This window comes from Epinephelus lanceolatus, chromosome 3 (genome assembly GCF_041903045.1).
Source record: "Epinephelus lanceolatus isolate andai-2023 chromosome 3, ASM4190304v1, whole genome shotgun sequence".
Taxonomy (NCBI): Eukaryota; Metazoa; Chordata; class Actinopteri; order Perciformes; family Serranidae; genus Epinephelus; species Epinephelus lanceolatus.
The window spans coordinates 30,408,727-30,429,794 of record NC_135736.1 but is presented as its reverse complement, the minus strand read 5'-3'; the positions used below and the strand labels follow the sequence as shown (position 1 = coordinate 30,429,794).

The window sequence follows — 21,068 nt, the reverse complement described above, 5'->3', positions numbered from 1 at the left end:
TGTCTCATCTGATCACAGGTTCCTTTTTTCCGTAACACTGTTGCTAACCTTACGGATAGGAAGGAGTGTTTAGACGAGGCCAGTGGTGCTTGTGGTCTTTGTCATGAATAAAGCACCTTAAATTTTCTTCTTCATGAGTGTTTCTTACACAAACTGACTGTAAGGCCCAGTGACCTTGGTGAAGGCATACGGAGATGTACTGACATAGGTGTTTGTTGTGCCCGACAAGGATCCCTCCATTAGTGCCTGGATAAAACGCTTGTAAGGAGGCTCCCCGGTGGTTTCCAAAGAATCTGGATGCTCACGCTTCACCCCCTTCTTGCCCTTGTTAGGTGTCCCCTCACCACCATTCCTCTCTGCATCCTCCTCCTTCTCTCGAGCCTTTTCTGCCATCTTGGCTTCCCATAGTGCCAAACCATGCTTGGCCTCGTTCATATTTTTGTGCTGGTAGAAGACCAAGGAGATGCGTGTTGGGTGGTGGCGGTTTGGGTTTTTAACAGGCGTTGTAGCATGGAGCTCCCGTTTTGCACACTCAATGAGAACTGAACCGTGGCTTGGTGCCACTGCCACACCACCAATGTCAGGATCCAAGAAGTTGTGCTCATTGTCTGACCACACCTCAGGCTTTTGTGGGGTTGTGGGTGTCTGCGGTGTTCCAGGCTCCTGCTTAATACCAGAGCCCATGATGCTCCCATTAGGCAGACCTAACCCTGACTGTGTTTCAGGGTTTATGCACCCACCACTTATCTGGGCAGAAAGCATCTGAGGGTGAGGCATGCCCATCTCGGTCTTGATTTGCATATGGAAGGGATCTTGGCCTGGAGGTAAGATTTGAGGGCTCCGAGAGAGGTATGGATTTGGGTATCCTCCAAACTGATTGCCTTTGCTCACAGCAGCTGTATAGTCTAGACCTCCATGAGCTGATGATGCTCTTGAGAGGGGGTCCATAAACTGGGGGTCTGAGGCTCCATTAGGACCATAAGGGGCATAAGGTCTCATGGGGTGAACTGGCCTCATGCTGCAGGCATTGTAACCATTGACCTGTAACCCGGGCTCACCGTATCTTGGTGGATAACTGACCTCATAACGCTGATGTACACCGTACTGCTGCTCCGAGTAAAGCGCTGGCCGTTGTTGTCGATACATGTCCAGGTGCTTTGGGTTGGAAGCATAGTATGGATGGTAATTGTCAATGGGCATTCCTCCGTTACATTGATAACCTGGGTATGGACGATTTGATCCATTAATATAAGAGTTTTGTACGTGAAGTGCAGTGGGGTAAGGGCTGGCTGGTGTTGGTGGCTGAGGGGGATACATGCTGCTTGGCTTGGAAGTGCTTGGAAAAGACCCAGGATGGTTGGGGAACCTGGGGTAGCTGGCTACATTTGCTGAGCCAGGATAAGGGGGGAGAATGCTCTGGTGCTGCTGTTGCTGTAGTTGCTGATGATGGGCCCCAAGGGGGTGTGTTGGCTGACCTGACTGTAGGGTTGCTCCCATAGCACCTGGTATAGGTCCTAGAAAACAAAATAACAAGATAAATGCCTAAGCAGCAGTGAAAACGATCCACAAATGGGTCACTTTTTGTCAAACCACTGGGTGGGAATCTAAAGGCTCCGTGCAATTCGATTCCAATACAGAGGGCTAAGATGCCATTATAAAATAAAATTTTTGATTTCTATCTTGATTTATTGTGCTACTTTTAAAACATAGCGTACTTGTAATGTTCCATAATTAAAATAAGCGGATGAATTTATTTCCCAATATTTTATTAATGTGATAGCACTAAGTTAAAATGCACATGTTTACATCTGTTACCATCCAATTGTTTAAACTGTAAGGAAAGTACAGCCCAGTCGTACAAAACTGCATGGAGACAGAATCTTTCAAGACAGCATTGCAATGCATCCAAGAATCCATTTTTACCCCACCCCTAATAATGGCAACATTTCCCAACAAAGACATAAAATATTTAAGATGCAGCTTATTAAATATGTCATAATAAATGTTACCCTACCTGCCATAGGAGTGCTCTGGGTGGTATTTTCATAAGTGCCAGCTTTTGACTTGGCCAGGAGGGCCCTCTCTGCCTTTTCATTGTCCAGCATGGCATTCTTGTTGGCAGCTGCCTTCTTAGCATCCAGCTTTTTTTGCCGGCAAGATTTGGCGGGCTCTGCAAGCATGCGCACCTGGCGGCGGAAGGCACTGAGGACTTGGATGGCGCCTGACTTGATTTTCTCCTGCTGACCCTCCTCGCTGCCAAATTCATCAGTGTTGGAAGCCTTATAAAGAGGCAGTACATGGAGCTGCTCATCGTCTGGTATCTTTCCAATCTCTCGGTTATCCTCACTTGTTAATGTACACACCTGGAAAAACAGGTTGAGTTTAATACTTTTTGTTGGGAATGTCAAAGATATTAAATAATGTTTATTTATAAAGCTGTTTTAAAGCATTGCATCGGTGAGACGTCAGATCTAGTTTCTTTGTATCTATTCCATCCTTAAACAAATACAACGTGCTTAGTAGGATATATGTTTCCCAGGTTCTGCTTACCACAGTGCTGCCACCCTGCATGTTGTGGAGGTCTCTGTGAGCGTGGGCACAGAAGTCCAGGCAAGCAGTGACTCCAGAAAAGGGACGGCCCTCCTTGAGCCCCAGGCGACAATCTGGTGCCCTGTGTTCATGTTCCACCTGTTTCCAGGGACAACAGGAGGTATGTTTGAATAGATGTTAAGAGTTTCTGAAGGTCACACAACAATATAGATAGGAAATCTTTATAAAACTACGACTATACTCATCCAAGGTGTACTACTGTTGGTAGAGAATTCCTGCGTGCAAGTTGCATCACTCACATTTTATCAATGCGTATGTAACTTTACACCTGTTTCACTTATATCTTAACGAAACAGGACATTTAGAACATGTATTTTTAATATTATTAAATTATTAAGATGTAGATGTGGAAAGGCAAGCAGTCTATACACTGTCCAGATATACGCACCTGATTTCCATAAGCTTCAGGTGCTAACATTTTATACAAGGGACCCAATAAGGTTGCCAGATTTTGAAAGTTGCCCTCCAGTTTCTCTTCCTGAAAGACAAAAATTGACAGTATTAAGTTACCTTAACAGGCATATTACATGTAATATAAGCATGGTGCACACTTCCATTCATTTTAATCTACATAAAACACACCTCTCTCATATCATCTCCTAGTAGCTTGAATTTTCTTGGGATTTTGCTGCGGGCAAACTTGCAGCCGTTGTAGTACATGCTCCAGGAACAGCCGAAGGAGAAAGACGCTCCACAGGCATCAGGATTTAACCCCTGGCATGCACAGGTCCTCCTGAAGGGGAGGAATATAAAGTTAAAATGTGCCAGAGTTGATTCAGTGTTTGCCAAAATTGATGGCTGAGGATGAGTTCTGTAGTGTTGTCACATACTCCTCATTGATAGCACATCGTCGCTGGGTCAGGGCTCCATGCTTTGTTAGAGTTTCACGTAGCTCGAGGTAGAGGCGGTCAGCCAGGCTGGGCAGGATGCCCTCCCAGACCAGGATCACTACAATGATGCAGGCTGTGTCACATTTGTGACCAGTGCGTTCCCGCACCAGCACCAGTAGCTTTTCTTCTACACTGGCTCGACGAATCACCTGAAACGCAACAAGTATAGGAATTTGTAGCAGCTGACTTGCCTGCTTCTCAAATTAATACAACAATGGTTCTTACCCATTTGGCTATGGGGCATCCTTGTGTACTTTTCCCTTCCTTGCCGGTGTATACTACTTTCTCAATCCTGATGGCACTACCAGTTAAACCAGACCTTCGAAGCAGAATAGAGCCATTAAACACAAATAATATAGTACGCAGTAGTTACATAACACAGTCTCTGTTTACAGGGATTTTTCAGGAGGTAAAATTGTAGTTAACCTTTTCTCCATCGTCTCTCGTATACCAGCAACAGTAGGCGCTGCCCCCAAATGAGTGTAGTATGGGCCTTCGTCCTTCTCACTGATTTGTTCTAAATATCATAATGAAACTTAGATTAATATTCACACACACACACACACACACACACACATATTCACCAACTCAATAAAAATCAACTGTGTTTCAGGACTAACATCATGAGACTCACCAACACAGTGGCAGGATGCAATGTCATATTGTGTTTTCATGGGGGTATCCAGTAGATTCTTTATAGGGGTATCTAGTAGCTTCATAGGAGAGTCCATAAAGCTTTGTAGGAGGTGTTCTTTCTTGGGGGTCAAATCAGGTTGCTTTTTGAGAGCTACAGTGGCTGGGGCAGCTGCCAATGGATCAGCTCCACTCAGGTCAGTATTAGTTGACAGGATTGTGACAGGACCAGAAGATTCCACCTTGATTTTCGATGAATTGACGACAAGGGATTTCTTCTCAAACACAGGTGAAAGCTGGTACTGCCTCAGGCTTTGTTCCATGGAGGCCAAGATGCTTCCCTGCGTCTTGTTTTGCTCACACAGGGATGATTGATTCTCCTGCTTGACCTGCACTCCACCTATGCCTGCCTCTCGCATCTGTAACTGCTGCTCCTGCTGCTGTGAACGGGGCAACTCGAATCTGGGTCCGTTTTCCATTCTAACAGCTCTTATGCCATGTTTGGTGTCACTAGTGCTCTGAAGGGGATGAGGAGGGCCCTGGCGCTCCTGCCTTTGTAACAGGTGCATACGCAGGGCTGCATGCCTCTGAAAGTCTCCTTGGGGACCCACAGGTGCCAGAGGTAGTCGAGGTCCCCTTTGGAACTGAGTGCATGATGTCTTTAGCTGCTGTTCAGATTTAGGATACATCTGTGTTGATACCTGTGGGTTTAACGCACCTTGTGGTAAGTGAGGTTGTGACTGTGTAGAGGTCTGGGAGAAGTCTGCATGGTTGGGCTGGTGGCAGTGGTTGTTAGGCCGCTGTGGTTGAAATTGCTTGAGGTTACTGCTGCCTGAGTTTGGTGGAAACTGCCTTTGATGTTGTTGTAGTTGTTGCATCTCTGTTGTGTTATTGTAACTAAATGTTGCATGGTTGCTGTGCTGGATGTGTTGGTTGTTGGATTGAGTGGAATTGTTTCTAAGAGGCTGGTTGGGTTGAAGCTGCTGCTGACCTGGCTGAGGCTGACTGCGAGGTCTGTAATCGGGAGACTTGAGTTGCTGCCCCTCAAATTGCGGTGGGTGGGACAGGGGACGTTGAAGATGACAGTGCTGTTGTTGCTGCTGTTGTTGCTGTGTTGGTAAAAACCCAGATGACAGTATATCCTGCAGGTCAGGGTCTTCACATAAGTGCTCTGACTGCATCTGGGTGTGGTAGCGGCTGTCTGCCTGCTGATCTTGGCTGAAATTACGCTGTTCAGGTATCTTCTGGGGTAGAGATTGCTGCATTTGAGGTGCTTTAGAATTTGACTGCTGCCACTCAGGGGCAGTGTTGTGCTGGGCTGGAGCACAGTGTGTTTGGGCCGGGAGACAGTCCTGCTGTTGCCGCTGGAAGCTGTTAGGCCCCTGGCTGCTATCTGTGAAACCTCCCTGTGTCTGGAATCTTTGCGCTGGATTTGGTTCCAACATCTGGCAGTGAACCTGGGGGTTAGCTGTCTGCTGCTCTGACTGAGGCTTAGCAGGGAATCCCCTCCACATGTCCTGTTCTTGTGCCTGGGATGACGGGCCACTTGCTGGTTGCTGCTGCTGGGAATGTGAAGAGTTCAGCTCTACCCAGCCTCTGTGTTGGGGAGTCGAACATGATATGTTGGCTCTCTGCTGAGATGTGTTCTCCATCCCGTTTTCTAGCCCAGCATGACGTGGCTGCTGGAGATTGGGCCCCATGGGTCCAGTACTTTCAGCCTCATGTGAGTTCCCAGCATTTTGTTTAAAATTATGGGGTTGAATCCCATACTGGAGGCCCCTGTCAGTGCCATGGTGCTGATGCTGACCAGACCTGGGTTCTTCACTTTGCCCCATCTTCTGTATCGCAGAGTTGGAAAAGTTTCCATATCTACCTGTCTCTGCAGCCTGTAGAGGAGCATTGCGCTCCAGAAAAGAGTTCTGGTTAAACTCTTGGTTGGCCTTCGCATATATACCTTGAGGATTTTTGTCATCTGGATAGCACCGTGGGCCATTTTGATGTTGTTGTGAGCTGTTGGCAGTATTTGTAGTTGGGATCATGCCAGGCAGCTGACCTAGAGACATCTCCTGACCAGAGTACAATGGTGGCTGCTGCTGATGCTGTTGCTGGTGGTGGTCTGCCTCAAAATTGTTGCTGTATCCATTCACTACATAGTTGACAGAATTATAATTGTTGCCTCCTTCACCACTGCCCAATGCCCCAGGCGGCTGTTGCTGTGAGTCAGGCATCTGAGCTGAATTGGGCAATCCTGAGGTTAAAGAGGGGGGTTGAGCACCTTCACTAGGCAGCTTATTTGCGAGTGAACCATTGACAGGATCTCCCTGTGGCCCAGATGTCTGTGGTGCAATTGACACTTGCTCAGGATAATACTGAGACAAGGTTTTCTCTAAAAGATCACCTGGAGTGCTTTCTATGGTTGAGGGGGGTGATGCAGCACCATTTGGAATTGAAACTTGTTTATTCCTTGGTAGACAAAAAATATCGCCATTGGGAAAATTACAGTTCCTCTTGTCTAACTTAATTTCTGTCTGTGGGGTATTGCATTCAAACTCTGTTGCCTTTGTCAACTCAGGAAAGCTATCCACCAAACTGGAGCTCATGTCGTCATTTCCTTTCATCTCAGAATCTACTTTGAGTTTCTTGGGCTGGTGGGCCAGTAAGGACTGCTCAGCAAGTGCATGCTTCAAATCTCCATTCATCAATTCTCCATTCATCACGTAGGATCCTTGATCAAACAGCCCTTGTACTGAGGCAGGACTGTTGCAGTTCTCCCTGTGCCTCTTCATGGAGTTGGCACCGGCACCGGGCTTGTAATGGTTCCAGTTCGTATCTGCAGTGATCTGCAGAGAGTCTCTCTCTGAAGACTGGCCTCCATTCTGGAGTTTGTGAGAGATGCTGCGAGATGTGCCAAATTGTGCTAATATCAGACTTTCTTCCGTCTCATGTCTGGCCTGTTCTGTTTCCATCTGGCCTGCTCAGAGTCCATCCACAGGGCTGCCCTCTGTCCGTCCTGTAGGGCAGAAAGGGAGACAGAAACATTTGGTTACATCATCATTCAAGCACATTTTTAGAAAAGGTTTGATTCTGTAATTACTGTTAGTTTTGTTATATGTGCAGCTGTGACAGTCATTTCTTGTCTTATTTTAGCAGTGACATTAACGCACGTTTCCTGTGGTGTTTAACACCCAGTCAAAGTACTTGATGCAAAGTGGTGCACAAAGAAGACAGACTTGATTGATTTTATAGTTTTTGGGAGAAAAGATGGTAAAAACAGCAGTTATGTTTTCAGATTCAATAATATGTACCGTGTCAAACAGACGCAGCTAATATAAGACCCATTATTTTCCCCAGGACTTTATTTTAACCTAAATGTGTTCAGGAAGTCTGATTATCTGATTTGACTGAAGGCTCATAAGGCTACTTTGGTGAATCTGAACTTAGCTGATCTGAGATAATGTTAAGATCAAAGTTTGCCTGTAAAACTGTTTAAGCTAAGCTATTTGTTTTCAGGAAGCCCCACTTTATAAGTCCTTTAACACCAACAACACTGATTTCATTACAGTCAAAGCTGCTCTTCTGACAAACATCTAGCACTCCTCAACTAGAAGCTTAGGTCTTAACATGGCTTTAGCGAGGGGAAGGTCAGAAGAGTAATGTGTTTACACTTGGCACTGAATGTGTATCAGCTGGCAACACGATCCTGTCATAGAATTAGATTCACCCTGACCTCATCACTCAATCATCTAAAACCTGACAGCAAGCACAAAGTGAGGACAGAGAAAAGGATACAAACTAGAAGTCATCTCAGAACCATGTTGGCTGACAGTGGACTGTGAGTCACCATTTTGAATTTAACATACACCCTTTAACAAAAGTTGTCCTGGAGGCACACCATGTTTTGAGGTCACATTCTCAGTGCCCAGTATCAAGAATTGCATGGCAGTTTGCGTGCTTCCTTTGGAAGACATTTATCTCAGACTGAAAGCTGTGACTTCCTGTTATGTACTGTATGTGGATAGTAAATCTAAACATGCCACAATGGGCCAAATGTTTACTGTCATGTTAGGAATGTTACGAAAGCGCCACGACTACATTGTTCTGCAGTTGGGGGATCAGTATGTTCCCATTATGCAATCTTTCTCAGACTAGCAAAAGAGGAACTTTATGCATCTCCACCTTAATTGCACTCTAGACAATAGTGATAGTTTTAAATAGACACTAGGAACATGCTCTAATTAACAGAGGATAAAAAACAGAACTGTAGTCAACATGCAACCCAGCAGCTTCTAGTTCTTTTCAGACATACATACATTTGCATCAGACAAAAGCACGTTTTTAAATCCATTTTATAGATTCTGACCTCATTCCACTTCACTGCCACAAATATAAGCGTTCTGCGAAAGTAACTTGCAATATACAGTAAAAGTTTAGACTTCTTTTTTTCCTCTGAATCCGGTTTATTAAATGGGTATAATATCACAGGACAGAATATATTAAACTAAACATAAGTCTAGTTGATTGAAGGCAGTAGGATGCAAGGTTAATGTCCCAGATGGTAGACGGGAGGAGGAGTTGGCTGCTCGTCAGCTGTTCAGTCGTGGTATTTCTCACCCTGAACACATTGTTATGTCAAATATGCAAATACAACTCGGTTCTCAAGTTTGAGGCCTTTTGTCATCATGGCTAAACTCTAGCGTTGTAAGCTTTCTGCGACAGAGCTATAATGAGTATAGAATATAAACTCAACCTCACAGATGTTTCTCACACTAACTTTATCATCCTGATTTCAACTCTGAACTGCTGGTGGAGAAACTCAAAAGAAGAGTTTGGTAGCAACATTTAAGTGAGACTTTCACAGGGTAATCTAAAGATGTTTTTTTGTCTGGTTTCAGCTGAGCCTTAAATGTAGCATTTTGCAATGCGTGAAACATACATTTTGCAAACATTACCACTCTTTTTGGACTTTTGGATGAAAAAGTAGGTTAAAAAAGATGAAACGGAGTTCCATTATAAGGTGGCCAAACTGTGAGAGAAGCTAGCTAACGGCAAGTAGGTCTAGTAACAAAGTCATTTAATAAAGTAATAAAAGTGATGAAGGGAAAACAAGATCTCCACAGAAGGTTAAGCAGCAAACAGAGCTTATGGTTTCATTCTTGCTCTCCCTGCGCTCTCTCTCTGCCTAAAGCATATAGATTCCAGTGATTCCAGTAGAACATTGATTTCTGTCTGCTTCCCTCAATTATTAATGCGTGTCACATCCGCAGCATCTGCAAAACAATTGCAGCACGCAGGCACAAAGAGCCGCAGTCTAATCCATCATAATTATGAGCAACTCTCCTGCAGATGCTAGAGGAATGGGCAGCTGATGAGCACCAAGAGGAGCTCAGATTCAGGTTTAAGTGTTAAGGTAAAAGAGTGTGGAGCATTAAAGCTGGATTAATTGTACTAATTATGTAGATTCGTGGTTGGCAGGGGAGGAAGTGAGTTCAGATGTCTGTTAAAATATTTGTAGTAAATATCATAAAACCTGTTGTTCAAATAAATACGTATTTTCTGTTAGCTGCGTAATTTTATTTACCTGCTTTAACTCTCTGTACTGCCTTTAAAAAGGAGACACATACTGATTTAATTTCTGTATAGCCTTTAGTATTAAATATCAAGTGCAATACACTGTAGAGAGCCACCCTTTTAAACAAGCCATGCTTGTCTCATAACACTATTTTCCTCCATATGTTGAAGGCAAAAGAAGATGCATTTCCCTGACTTTAATTGGTGTCCTGAGGTTTTTTCCGCCTGTGCACAAGCATCCTACAGTATCACAACCACCTTCTACTGTGAACACTCATAGGAATATGGAACGCTTGGCTAGGTTTGAAAAGTGTATGATCAAAATATGATATGAAACCCAGCAGTCTGACTCAAATACTGTACTTTAAAGTCAACATGTGTAATTAAGCAGACATTTACACCCTTTATTTTTCACTTAGCTGACCATAGGTAGCTCATCTAAGACATTTTACAAATGCAAGACAATTTATTTATGAAGCTTTAGTCATTTGCCAGTTTTCAAATCTTTGTGACCAGGTTGAATAATATTTAATGTTGGTGACAGCTGTTAGAGGTGTTAAATGCCAGCCCATTTTCAATCCAGGCGTATCATACACCAATCCTTTGTCACGCTCCTCAGCGTGTGATATCGAAGTCAGAGGCACACTTGAGCATCTTTATGACACGCACTGGGCTTTCAGCTGTCTCTTCACAAATTGCGGAAGGTGGATGGGTAAAAAAAAAAAAAAAAAAAAAGGACTTTCACCCAGGAGACCACAGTTTGTGTCTCATGTGAAACTAAAAATCACTGTTATTTTAACGTAACGTTATGCAATTTATGTACGGTTGTCGCGCACTGACATCACGTTAGGTGACATAACAAATGTATTTGTATTAACTCATAACATGACCTTTTTTGAACCAAGTATTTTATTGCTTAGACATTACTGTGACCGTTACACAACATTAACAGTGTTTCAGCTGCGCGTCACATAGATACACTAGAGGGTGCTGGGGCTTTGCTATGAGACATGAAGTGACATTTGACGACCTGGAAGTGAGAGCAGGTTGCAAATGCCTCTCAAGTAACTCATTTGAATGCAACAGGCATGTGATGAAGCATTCTGTCATACCTCAGGTTGTTTTTCACACTACATGACTATTGGTCAAATTTAAGGGACAGCTTCAAATGTTTTTTTTTTTTTTTGGTTTGGCACAGCTATGATGTCCAGTAACTGTAATAAAATGTGTTCATCAAGGCAATTTAGGATCTTGTAAATTAAACAGACTTTCTGCTTTATGTTCGTAGACATGCAGGACAGCTAAACACGCTGTATTTACTTAAAATAAGTAAATAATGTCCTTGGAGCTCCCAGTAACGCCTCAGGTCACAACTGCCGACTGCTATGGTAAAGTTTAGAGAAATATGCTGTACAGCCTTTGAAAACATAATTGGATCCAGCTTTAGATTCCCACAAAAGCCCTCCTGTTAATGCAAAACCTACTATAGGCTCACTATAGGCACTGACTGATGTTTTGGGGGGGAGGAAAGAAAAAAAATAGCTAAATATTTGAGGTACCATGGCATGTTTCATTTGGCATGATCGTGCTCCATCATTGGGCCTGATTATCACATCTGGAAGCGGTTACAGCTGCTTATGATTCTGGCAGACGAGCCATCATCTTCAAACAACATGTTTTATCCAAAACCTGATAACCTTTTTTTTTTTTGAAAAATGTTTGGATAGCTACAATATCCGTTTCAGCCACAACATGCATGACCCTTTAAAGAATGATCTATTAATAATGCATGTTGTTTCAAATTAATGACTATAAACAAATCTATGGTTCAGTGATGCTTTGCAATAAAAGGACACTTCTAAAATATAAATTAGATTTTACTGTACAGATGGGTCATATAGGTTAAGAAAATATATGTTTAATACTATATTCAGCTACACATATGAAAAGTATTCTCTCTGGGGCGACTGTAGACTGGGCTAGTTTGCAAAAGCGTCTTTGAATGTCTTAAAATCTTCCAACCAAACACCTGTGTAACTTTCTAAAAGTAGTTCTAATTCAAGACGTCAAGATACAGTGCACTTTCAGAGACAGTATTTATAATTAGGTTCATCTATGTCCATAACCACAATGTCCAAACTGGTCACATGGACCATGAACGAGGGAGAAATTAAGTGTCACCCTGTTGCAAATGTGGCCCAGTCGACCGCCTGGACCAAGACAACCTCCACAGGAAAACTGTCAGGCAGGCAAGCTGGTCGACATAATGATCTCCTTCTCTGTGTCAATCACCCACTCCAAGACATTAGCAGCCCTGCAGACCCCCAAAGTTAGCGTGCTAAATCTCCCACTAACAAGCCAAGCTGTTACAAGGGTGTCTGGAAGCTCCCACCGTTGTCACAACAGAGCAGCCAGCTGCCTATTAGCAGGTGGAAGAGGGAAAGCGGCACGGTGAAAACAAAGACAGCTCTCAGGTCAATAGCTGGGGAGAAGAGTCTGAAAGGTGTCCTTTCGTGTGTGTGTGTGTGTTTGTTGAGTAAACAGCAGGCATCTTAAATCCCAAATCTCAATTTAAAAAAAGTTTAGAAAGCAGTATGCAACTCCTCGTTTCGACAAAGCTGCAAAATCAGCCAGCATCTTATGTGCAATACTAATACACTTGTTCAGATGAATCGTTAGAAGGATTACAATAAATAGTTTAGTTCATGTCTCATGTTATAATGCCCACAAATGTTCTCTTTAAAGGCTTTAAAGGATGATTTCTTTCCTAATCTCGTGGTCAGATTACAGACTGCCGTTTAAGAACTAGGCTAATATGGTTGAAATGAAAAACAGCGTCCACCAAAAGCAAAGATAAAAAATATCAAGGCAGCACTGGAACCTGAACAGAAAGACTCTCGAGCAACAAGTTGCAGAACTAATCTCCCTTTTGCTGCTGTCAGACGCAGACGGATGTAAAGTGCCACAGCGGGACACCACCAGCAGCGGCATTGTAATCAGAAGTGACACTGAGCTGCTTTATGATTATGTCACTTTTATTAAAATTGAAATGTGTTATTTTGACAAATGAGAGCGAGAGAGCCACATGGGAGTTGTGAAATGTGCAGGGCTCCGTTTGATGAATGGCAAACGGTCTTAGCATCCCGAAGGCATCTTCATTCATATGGCACAACATTTGGACGATTTCATCTGTGGCAGATCTGCTGGTTTTTATGATGTACGGTTTAGATTATCTTTGGTTGCTTTGTAGCACGATAAGAGGGTGAAATGGCATGAGGTGATTATGATCACTCGTATACTGAATTTTCTGCAGAAAGTTTTTACAAGCTACTTTATCAGTCTAGATCACTGTGTTACAAATTGACTCTACTTTGAAATGTACTTAAAGGTCCCACATTATGCTCATTTTCTGGTTCATACTTGTATTTTTGCTTTCTACTAAAACACATTTACATACTTTAATATTAAAAAAACCACAATTTTTCTCACACTATCTGCCTGAATATAAAAAACTGTCTAAAACGCTTTGTAATAGCACCTGTCTCTTTAAACTCCCCTACCAAAAAAGCCCACTCTGCTCTGATTAGTCAGTGTTTCTGGGTCTTCCACATCTGCACTCTCTGCATCTTTGCACTGTCATTGCAGCCGGGGGATTTATTGTAACGCCACCGTAGCGGAGCTTTCTACCTTTAAAGACCATTTTACTGAAATTGCATTGCTAGGCAACAGCTTACTGTAGGTCAATGTTTACTTCCTGTCAGCTGATGTCATTCGCACATACTGCAAAAAAAAAAAAAAAAAATCCAACAGGAAATGAAAAGGGGATTCACAATGTTTATGTTTCAGTTTTGAAATGGCCTATATGTGACATCACAACATCAAGGATATCCTGGCGGTTTGTTTAAAGACACAGTGCAGGGTTTTGATACTATGACAGTATTCATATAGCACCTGTAATGCTTTATATTGGACCTTTAATGATTTTTTTTTCTCTATGGATTTGTAATTTTGGCTTTAAAATGTACTAAAATTACAGCTGCACAGAGTCACGTGCTATATATAATTAAGAAACTATGCAGAAACAATTAAATTTGGAAATTAAAAACTCTTTCTTTTTGCAGTAGACTTTACACTCATTAAGGAAACACCAATTTAAGTCAGTTTGGTTTGAGGGAAAAGGAGCTAAAAGGAGTAACCTTATGCTCCCACCTCTCTGAACTCTCCCACATATAAAGCATCTGATCCCTGCTAACGCAACAATGAGGTAAGCGGGTGAATACCACTTCCCGACCCCATGTGACTACTCCTTTGTTTTGTCTGGCCCTCGGTGCAGTCTGCAAATCAGTAACTAAGTCAAGAGGTGAACACCGGCACTAAGCTGCTTTCAGTGCAGCAGCTCCGTTCCTGCGGGACACTCCAGGCTTTACAAAGGACCGAACGGAGCCAAGCAGCTTGTCACAGTTGGATACACCCACACTGACAACAAAAAAAAAATCTTTGCAAGCCCAGAACAAAGCCAGAGATCCCAGCTGAGTGTGCGCGCGGCTGTCAGCCTACAAACATACAAACACACACACCAATTACACAATGTTGTAAGTCCAACTTCACTTTAAGACATTTGCAGTGTTGGCTGCATTCTTTTAATTATTCATCAGGCGTGATTCACAGTGAGATCTATTTTTGCTCCGGAAGTAGAGCACTAAACTAAACCAGAGCCACAGCCTTACAGAGGTTTTAGTGTGCATGCCTGCTGGAAGTTACAACGCTTTGATCTATTTTGGTTTTCATTCTAGTAGCTAATGTCCACCAGGGAAATGAGAGCTGTGTTTCAGTTTATGATATGACTCAACTCGCTTGGCTCGAGCTGCATTCCCAACAAAGCTTTCTTTCCCTCCAGAAGTCAATTTCTTTGTCTCTGTACGCTGTTGTTTGGCTTCCCTCCCTCTCCCACAGCCTCACCTCCAGCCCTCTGCCCTGTAATTACACTTCAGGTTTCTCTGTACTTCTATCCGCTATCATCTACTTCCCTTCCGTTGAGTCTATCATCTAACCTGTGCAGTCATGAACATGGACACTAAGCGCTATTGTAGGAATCACTGCCTTTACTTATGGCCTCTGTAGCTATGTATTTGCTGGCATTTATAGATGGTGAGTTGCTTTAGTGCTTTGAAGCCTGGGGGCAAGGGTGGACTCTTGGACACAGTGTGACCAGTGTTGTAAAACAATGGACACAGTTTACACAAGACTCATTTAGGCGCTGCAGTTAATACACATGACAGTAGAGCCTTATTTTTAACAATTAAGTGCCTTGTTTTTTATATAGTTTTTGCAACTTGTTTTTGTTTGGCTTAAACCTCATCGTTTGGTCCAATCTAGAATATAAAAATTGAACTACAAATCATAGGTTTTGGGGATTTTTGGGACTATTCCCTGATGCTTTGTCTTCATAACACCAGTGTAACAAACTTTAATGCACCAGACTCACACTGTGTTTTTGTTATTCCCAGAGAGAGCCAGTGAAATATGAGAGCTGCCATAGTAGATGGGGTCTATTTGGTGTGACTTGGCAGCCGTATGTGACATTCACCACTAACGACAGCTGCTGGGAAACTCAGGTCTCTGCACTTTCAGGTTTGAGCCCAATGGCAGCGAGGCCACAAAGTCCTGCTGTTGCAGAGAGAGAGGGAGAGGGAAGGGGAGGTGTGGAGCGGCACTGTAAATCAAACACACACTTGCCAAGCCACACCACTGTTTTGCAGAATAGTCCTAAGAATAAGCCATAATCTCAAGTGTATGTTTCCTTTTCTTTGCTGATTTGGGCCCATTCACATTTTCCTGTTTGAAAGATAAGTGCACAGAGCGTGCAGTCAGTCCACAGACTATAAATTTACTTTTTAAAGGTGAAACCCACATGACTCATGAACTGAGTCACAACAAAGTGTTAAATACTCATATTCACCACATCACCTGACTGTATGTCATAACTGTAACTTGACTACTATAACTCAGTGCCAATACATTACAACTTATAACAACAGTCTTTGTTAACAGTTTACTATCCACTTATCCAACATCAACACTCAATACAAAACGTACCTGGCTAATTATTTAGCCACACCCACAGCATTGTGTCCTCTTTCAATAGCTAGTAGTATTAACATTGCCTTTATTTTGAACACACAATTGATAGTGACAGTTTTGATAGTGTGCTGGAAATGCAAACTGAAACCCAGTCTTAATATTTGTTTCATATGACTAGACTTTAACGTAATCACATATAAACGTACCAAAACATTAAGAAGTTATTAAATCGTATTTCAAGTGATATTATGTTCTTGTGCTTGTGTAACTTTTCAGGCCTCTGTTATCACTTCATGTCCTGCCTTAAACAGAAAAAGTCATTCTAACACTTTGAAGATGATGTAAAATACACCAAATAAGTATACATAAATATATATATATATATATATATATATATGTATATATGACTGAAACTTAATCATAGTGTTTATTGGTGATATGTAGGCCTTAAAGCAATACTTCATCCACCAAATTTGTAAATCCATCATTCATGCTGTGTTACCTTGAATTCGTGACAAAAACCTTGTTTTTTTTTCGCATGCCTCCATGGAAAATGCTGAACATATTGATTTATTGACTGATTGTAAATCATGTTTAACAACAGCAAAACAGGGTTTCTGCAGGTTTCAGCAAGTAAAATGTAAGACTTTTTAAGACCTTTTTAATGCCACTTGGAATGGAGCTTTGGCACTTCGTCTGGATTCCCCGTCACAGACTTCAGCCATGGAGAGAAGTTGCTATTATCTTAACACGTTTCATTACATTTGCACTTCCCCATGGTGGAACAAAGTGGCAGTTGATCAACCAACGACTGATAGGCTAACTGTAGTGCTAGCTTGTTAGCTAGGCTACCGCTACAACCTCTAGCTAAAGAAGTCAAGTAGTCTATGCTATCATCTCGCGCTACCTGCTAGCTTGGCAGCTATATCTTTGGGCTGGGCGGAGCCAGGCTAGTTCTCTTCATGCAACTCAAATGAATTTCTTTGCAACAGAAACGGAGCGCAATAAAAACAGTTGTCCCGTATTTTTTAAAGACCTTTGAGTAATGAATTTAAGACCATTTTAATGAAATTGTAGGAATTTAAGACTTTTTAAGGCCTTTAATTTAGATACACGAATTTAAGACTTTTTAAGGATCCGCGGACACCCTGCAAAACTATACCAGAACATTTGTTTACAAATTCTCACACAACTCATGCACTATAATCCAACTATCATTTATCCAGTCGTATGCTCAGTACTTCCCAAACACATGCATTTTAGCCGGAAAAAACAAAACAAAAAACCTTAGTAGTGGAGTCTGGCTTTGAAAAGAGCATAGTTAAGTTCCAGTACCGGATAACTGAGACCTGGATTATACTGCACGAGTCATGTGAGAGTTTGTAAATTGATGTTTTAATATAGATTTCGTGTTGTTAAACTTGATCCCTAATTAATCCATAAAACAATACTCTCGCTGTTTGTCATGGAGGCACACTTGAGCAAGTTTTCTTCATGAACTCAAGGTAACACTACATGGCTAACTGATATACAAATGGTCCTTTTGTGGGTGAAGTGTTCCTTTAAGTTTGATGCTGTAACATATGAGACTCATCGGAGCCACCGTGAAATCCAGTAAGGTCCCTTCCACGAAATTTTAGATGAGGTAAACCGACCCCTCACTTCTTTACGAAGACAAACATAATGACAAATCCTGATATGGAAAAGGAAATGGAGATAAAACTAAGCATTTGCTAATAACATACATTTGTGTAATGGATATTAAATGTCCACATGTAAAAAATACTGTAACGGCTGTACATGCAGACAGACTGGAGGTAGACATTTTAGACTGCACCCAACAGAGCTGCGAGTGAAACCTCATCCTTAGCAACCCCTACCAGTGTAATTAGGTCAGATGACTTGCATTCTACAGTGTTTTAAATCCCTCCCATAAATATAGAGCTGGACCCGCTGCTCCGCAAACCTCATGACCTCTTACAACATTTTCACAACTCTGCATTCCAGTTGGCTGTGTAAACAACAAAGATGTAGGCTCGACACAGTTCAGAGTCTCCTAAAAATCAACAGTAAACCTAAGACTGTTGCTATAAGGCACATAATCACATGCTATACCCTAAGCATAAGTCTTATGGGTCTAGTTGTGCACTCTTGACAATAAGAGGACTGTTCATGCACGCACATTTGCGTAATTAAAGACAGTGTTGGATTATGCCTTTAAATGTCTGTGTAGCCATTTTGAATTATGACAGTTCATGACACATGGCAAGCATATGAACTGAGGGAGCTGACTCCACTGGAGTTTGGGGGAAAAAGTTAAGGGGGTGGACTGGAAAGTCTGGAAGGTCAGAACACATCAACACATAAAGCACAAATGTGAGCTGAAGTATTAGTAGCATGTGCTGTTACTGACTGTTGTTACTATAGGACAGATGTTAATTCATGTAATTCACTGAGGCTCTCCGTCAGGCACCTCACACTTGGGATTTATGTCACATGGCACACTCATGCAGCGCGTACAATGCACCTCACATGGCTGCTCGTGCCTTCCCTCTCTTTCTTTCTATCACTCTGAACATATGACACTCCACCCTGGCTAAGAAACAAAAGGCCCCTGTGTCTGCAGTCATTTTTATAATCTTCCAAATTTACATGCCGGCCAGATCTTTGTAACATTTTCCTCGGAGTGCTTAGATCTTGTTGCCGTTCTGTCACATGAGCAACCTTTGCAACATGTGGGATCTACGCTCCGATCTGGAAATATCTAAACAAATTAAACATGAAAGTGAAATCCTCAACAAAAACTTAGATAAAAGTAGACCACACACACTGGTCAGAGCTCAGTGCCATCTTGTCATTTCCTCTTTGTCAGATCAAAGCAACAGATATATTTTCTTTGCCCTTAAAGGAATAGTTTGCTTGCATGCTTGAGCGTTACACAAGACTGATACCACTGTCATGCCTCTACCATAATTATAAAGCTCCTCCAGGAACTCAAAGCTCTCAGCCAAAAAATAGTCATTTTATGCTTTGGTTTTAATTCGGATTAAACGAATCCAAAGATACTCTATAAGAAAAGATGACGCATTACAATGATATGAAATGGTAAAGACTTCCAGTCTCCTAAGTGAGCGCAGTTGTCTCTCCTCTGCACGTCATTTTGGAGTTTTGAGAACGTTACAGATTTAATGTTTGTTCCTCATTTGGTGCTCCTTGTTGCCTGCTAGCTTGACGTCTGATATCAAAAGGTAATTTTCTCCTGATTTGTTCGTCTGAAAAAAGGCCACGTAAGCGCCAGGATGTTTAGAAGGGTTGAAGCTTGTGAAAAATGGGTCCAATATTTTATTGGTCATGATCTGAACTCACATACAGCTCGTCCGTTGGAATGAATAGATGCAGGACAATGTAATAGTCTCCGAAAGGAAGATGAAGAAACCCACATGACAGACACAGGAAATAACAGTACAATGAACCATCTCGGTTTTCTCAATGGTCTCCAGTCTTTCCACCTCTTTCCTTTGTGCTAAACTAAGCTAAGCTAAGCTAATGCGACTGGCTATAGCTTCACATTAACCATACAGACATGAGACTGGTAGCGGTAGATCTACCACTAGGCACAAACTATTCCTTTAATGCTGCATGGCCATCAGAAATGTTGAGGTGTAACATTGTTGTAGATGGTTGTGCACCACCTTTATTGATACAAAGCGTTCCCTGATGGTTGAGCCATCTGCCTTGTGTTTGAGACGTGTACAACTCCTGTTTTAGATTAAGATGTGGCGGTCTTTTGTATTGGTCACCAAAGGGATGCAGACACATGTGAAGGTTATTACCAGGAATGCAAAAGCTTGAGGTTCTGAGTTAGTGATGTGACTCATGTTGCTTCCATTAATAACACACACAGGTCGCTGCTTGAAGAGGGAGTCTGACTTAGCACTGTACAACCTCAGGTCTTAGTTTTCCTGTCAGGTAGAGCAGTGCAGCTTCCTGTGGATGCTCACTGCGGCCTAATCACTACATGGTGACACAATGATGGCTGCATCACGTGACAGCCTGGAGCAACAGATCTCTGTTTTTCTTCCCTCTCTCCTGATGATGGACCAAAAACAGTGCAGCTCTGCAGGTAGAATCAGCCTGCTGAGAAATTGAATGCAGATGAACAAATGTCTCCCTCTTTGAGTTGAGAATACGGCATGAAAACCTCCTTACCTTTCAATGGGATGCAATGTAGCAGTTATATTTACATTATGTAGCAGTCCATCTTCTCCAAAGTGATTTTAGAGATGTATGCATGTAAATATAAATACATGCTATTCAGTATCTTGCTTTTCTGCTTTAAATCTGCAGACAAGATTGATAGATTACAGCAGAAACACTGAGGATATACACTTCTGTTTGTAATTTCTTCCCTAGAGAGCCTCCTCCCCCTCCTTAAGAAGAAGGGATCTGTACAATCTACATTGTTCTTTATGTGTAATACAAGACAGATGTGACCGACTTGTGGAGTTTCCCGGTGCAGACTCTGTGCTTCCACAGCTTTTTGTCTCATTGCCTTCTCTTACTGTGTTGTCACACACTGTATTTTCTATCTATAGCCTTAATTGACTGAGTTAATTTGCACTACACAGCATTCTTATATTGAATTCATCTGTTTTCCATTAATTCCATTAACAGTGGAGGACCCAAGAAGGCAGGAATGTACAAATGTCCTAGTAGTATCAGTTTGTGTGCCCATTTCCAATGTTATCATTATATGGGTGTTAGAAGTGGTTATCAGCCTCATAAATATGGGTTAGCAGGGTCCTAGTACACTGATGAGTAGACTCAGAACATTGTTATCAGCCCATTAAATGCTACAATTGGGCAACCCAGTTGCCAGAAAAATGTTGCCATTGCACAGTATATTTCTGTAAAGCATGGATACTTTACATTTACACTCTGTTATGTAGTGGAGACATTGAAACTTTACACTGAAACTTTACATTTAAACATGGATGGTTAGGTTTAGGCATAAAAACCACTTGGTCATGGTTTGGAAAAGATCAGGTTTTGGCTTAAAATATACAGTTTGGGTGGCAACATCCCAGCTGAAAAAAGCAATGATGTCTTGCTTAAAAACAGTACATTTTTGTGGCACTATCCTGGCAAGAAAAGCAGTGATGAGTCCCCCAAAAATATCCCTGTTTGGTAGCTAAAAAGCTGCTGGAAACACAGCAATGACACACTGAAACACAACAGGTGACCAAAACCTACTATCCCTTCCACCTCCTGATGACAAAGTCAGCC

At 42.2% G+C, this 21,068-nt stretch overlaps 1 protein-coding gene across 1 annotated transcript in view; it reads right to left on the bottom strand.

The window, feature by feature from the left end:
- The window catches only part of tet2 (tet methylcytosine dioxygenase 2), a 33,801-nt gene continuing 12,733 nt past the window's right edge, over positions 1-21,068 (bottom strand). Inside the window, exons 2-10 of the mRNA XM_033623954.2 lie at positions 4,135-7,143; positions 3,927-4,017; positions 3,726-3,819; positions 3,441-3,649; positions 3,193-3,343; positions 2,999-3,088; positions 2,551-2,688; positions 2,015-2,363; positions 1-1,514 (exon numbers count right to left, since the gene is read on the bottom strand). Of these exons, the coding sequence (XP_033479845.2) occupies positions 145-1,514; positions 2,015-2,363; positions 2,551-2,688; positions 2,999-3,088; positions 3,193-3,343; positions 3,441-3,649; positions 3,726-3,819; positions 3,927-4,017; positions 4,135-7,099 (5,457 nt within the window). The 5' untranslated portion in view covers positions 7,100-7,143 and the 3' untranslated portion in view covers positions 1-144. The remainder of the gene's footprint in view (positions 1,515-2,014; positions 2,364-2,550; positions 2,689-2,998; positions 3,089-3,192; positions 3,344-3,440; positions 3,650-3,725; positions 3,820-3,926; positions 4,018-4,134; positions 7,144-21,068) is intronic.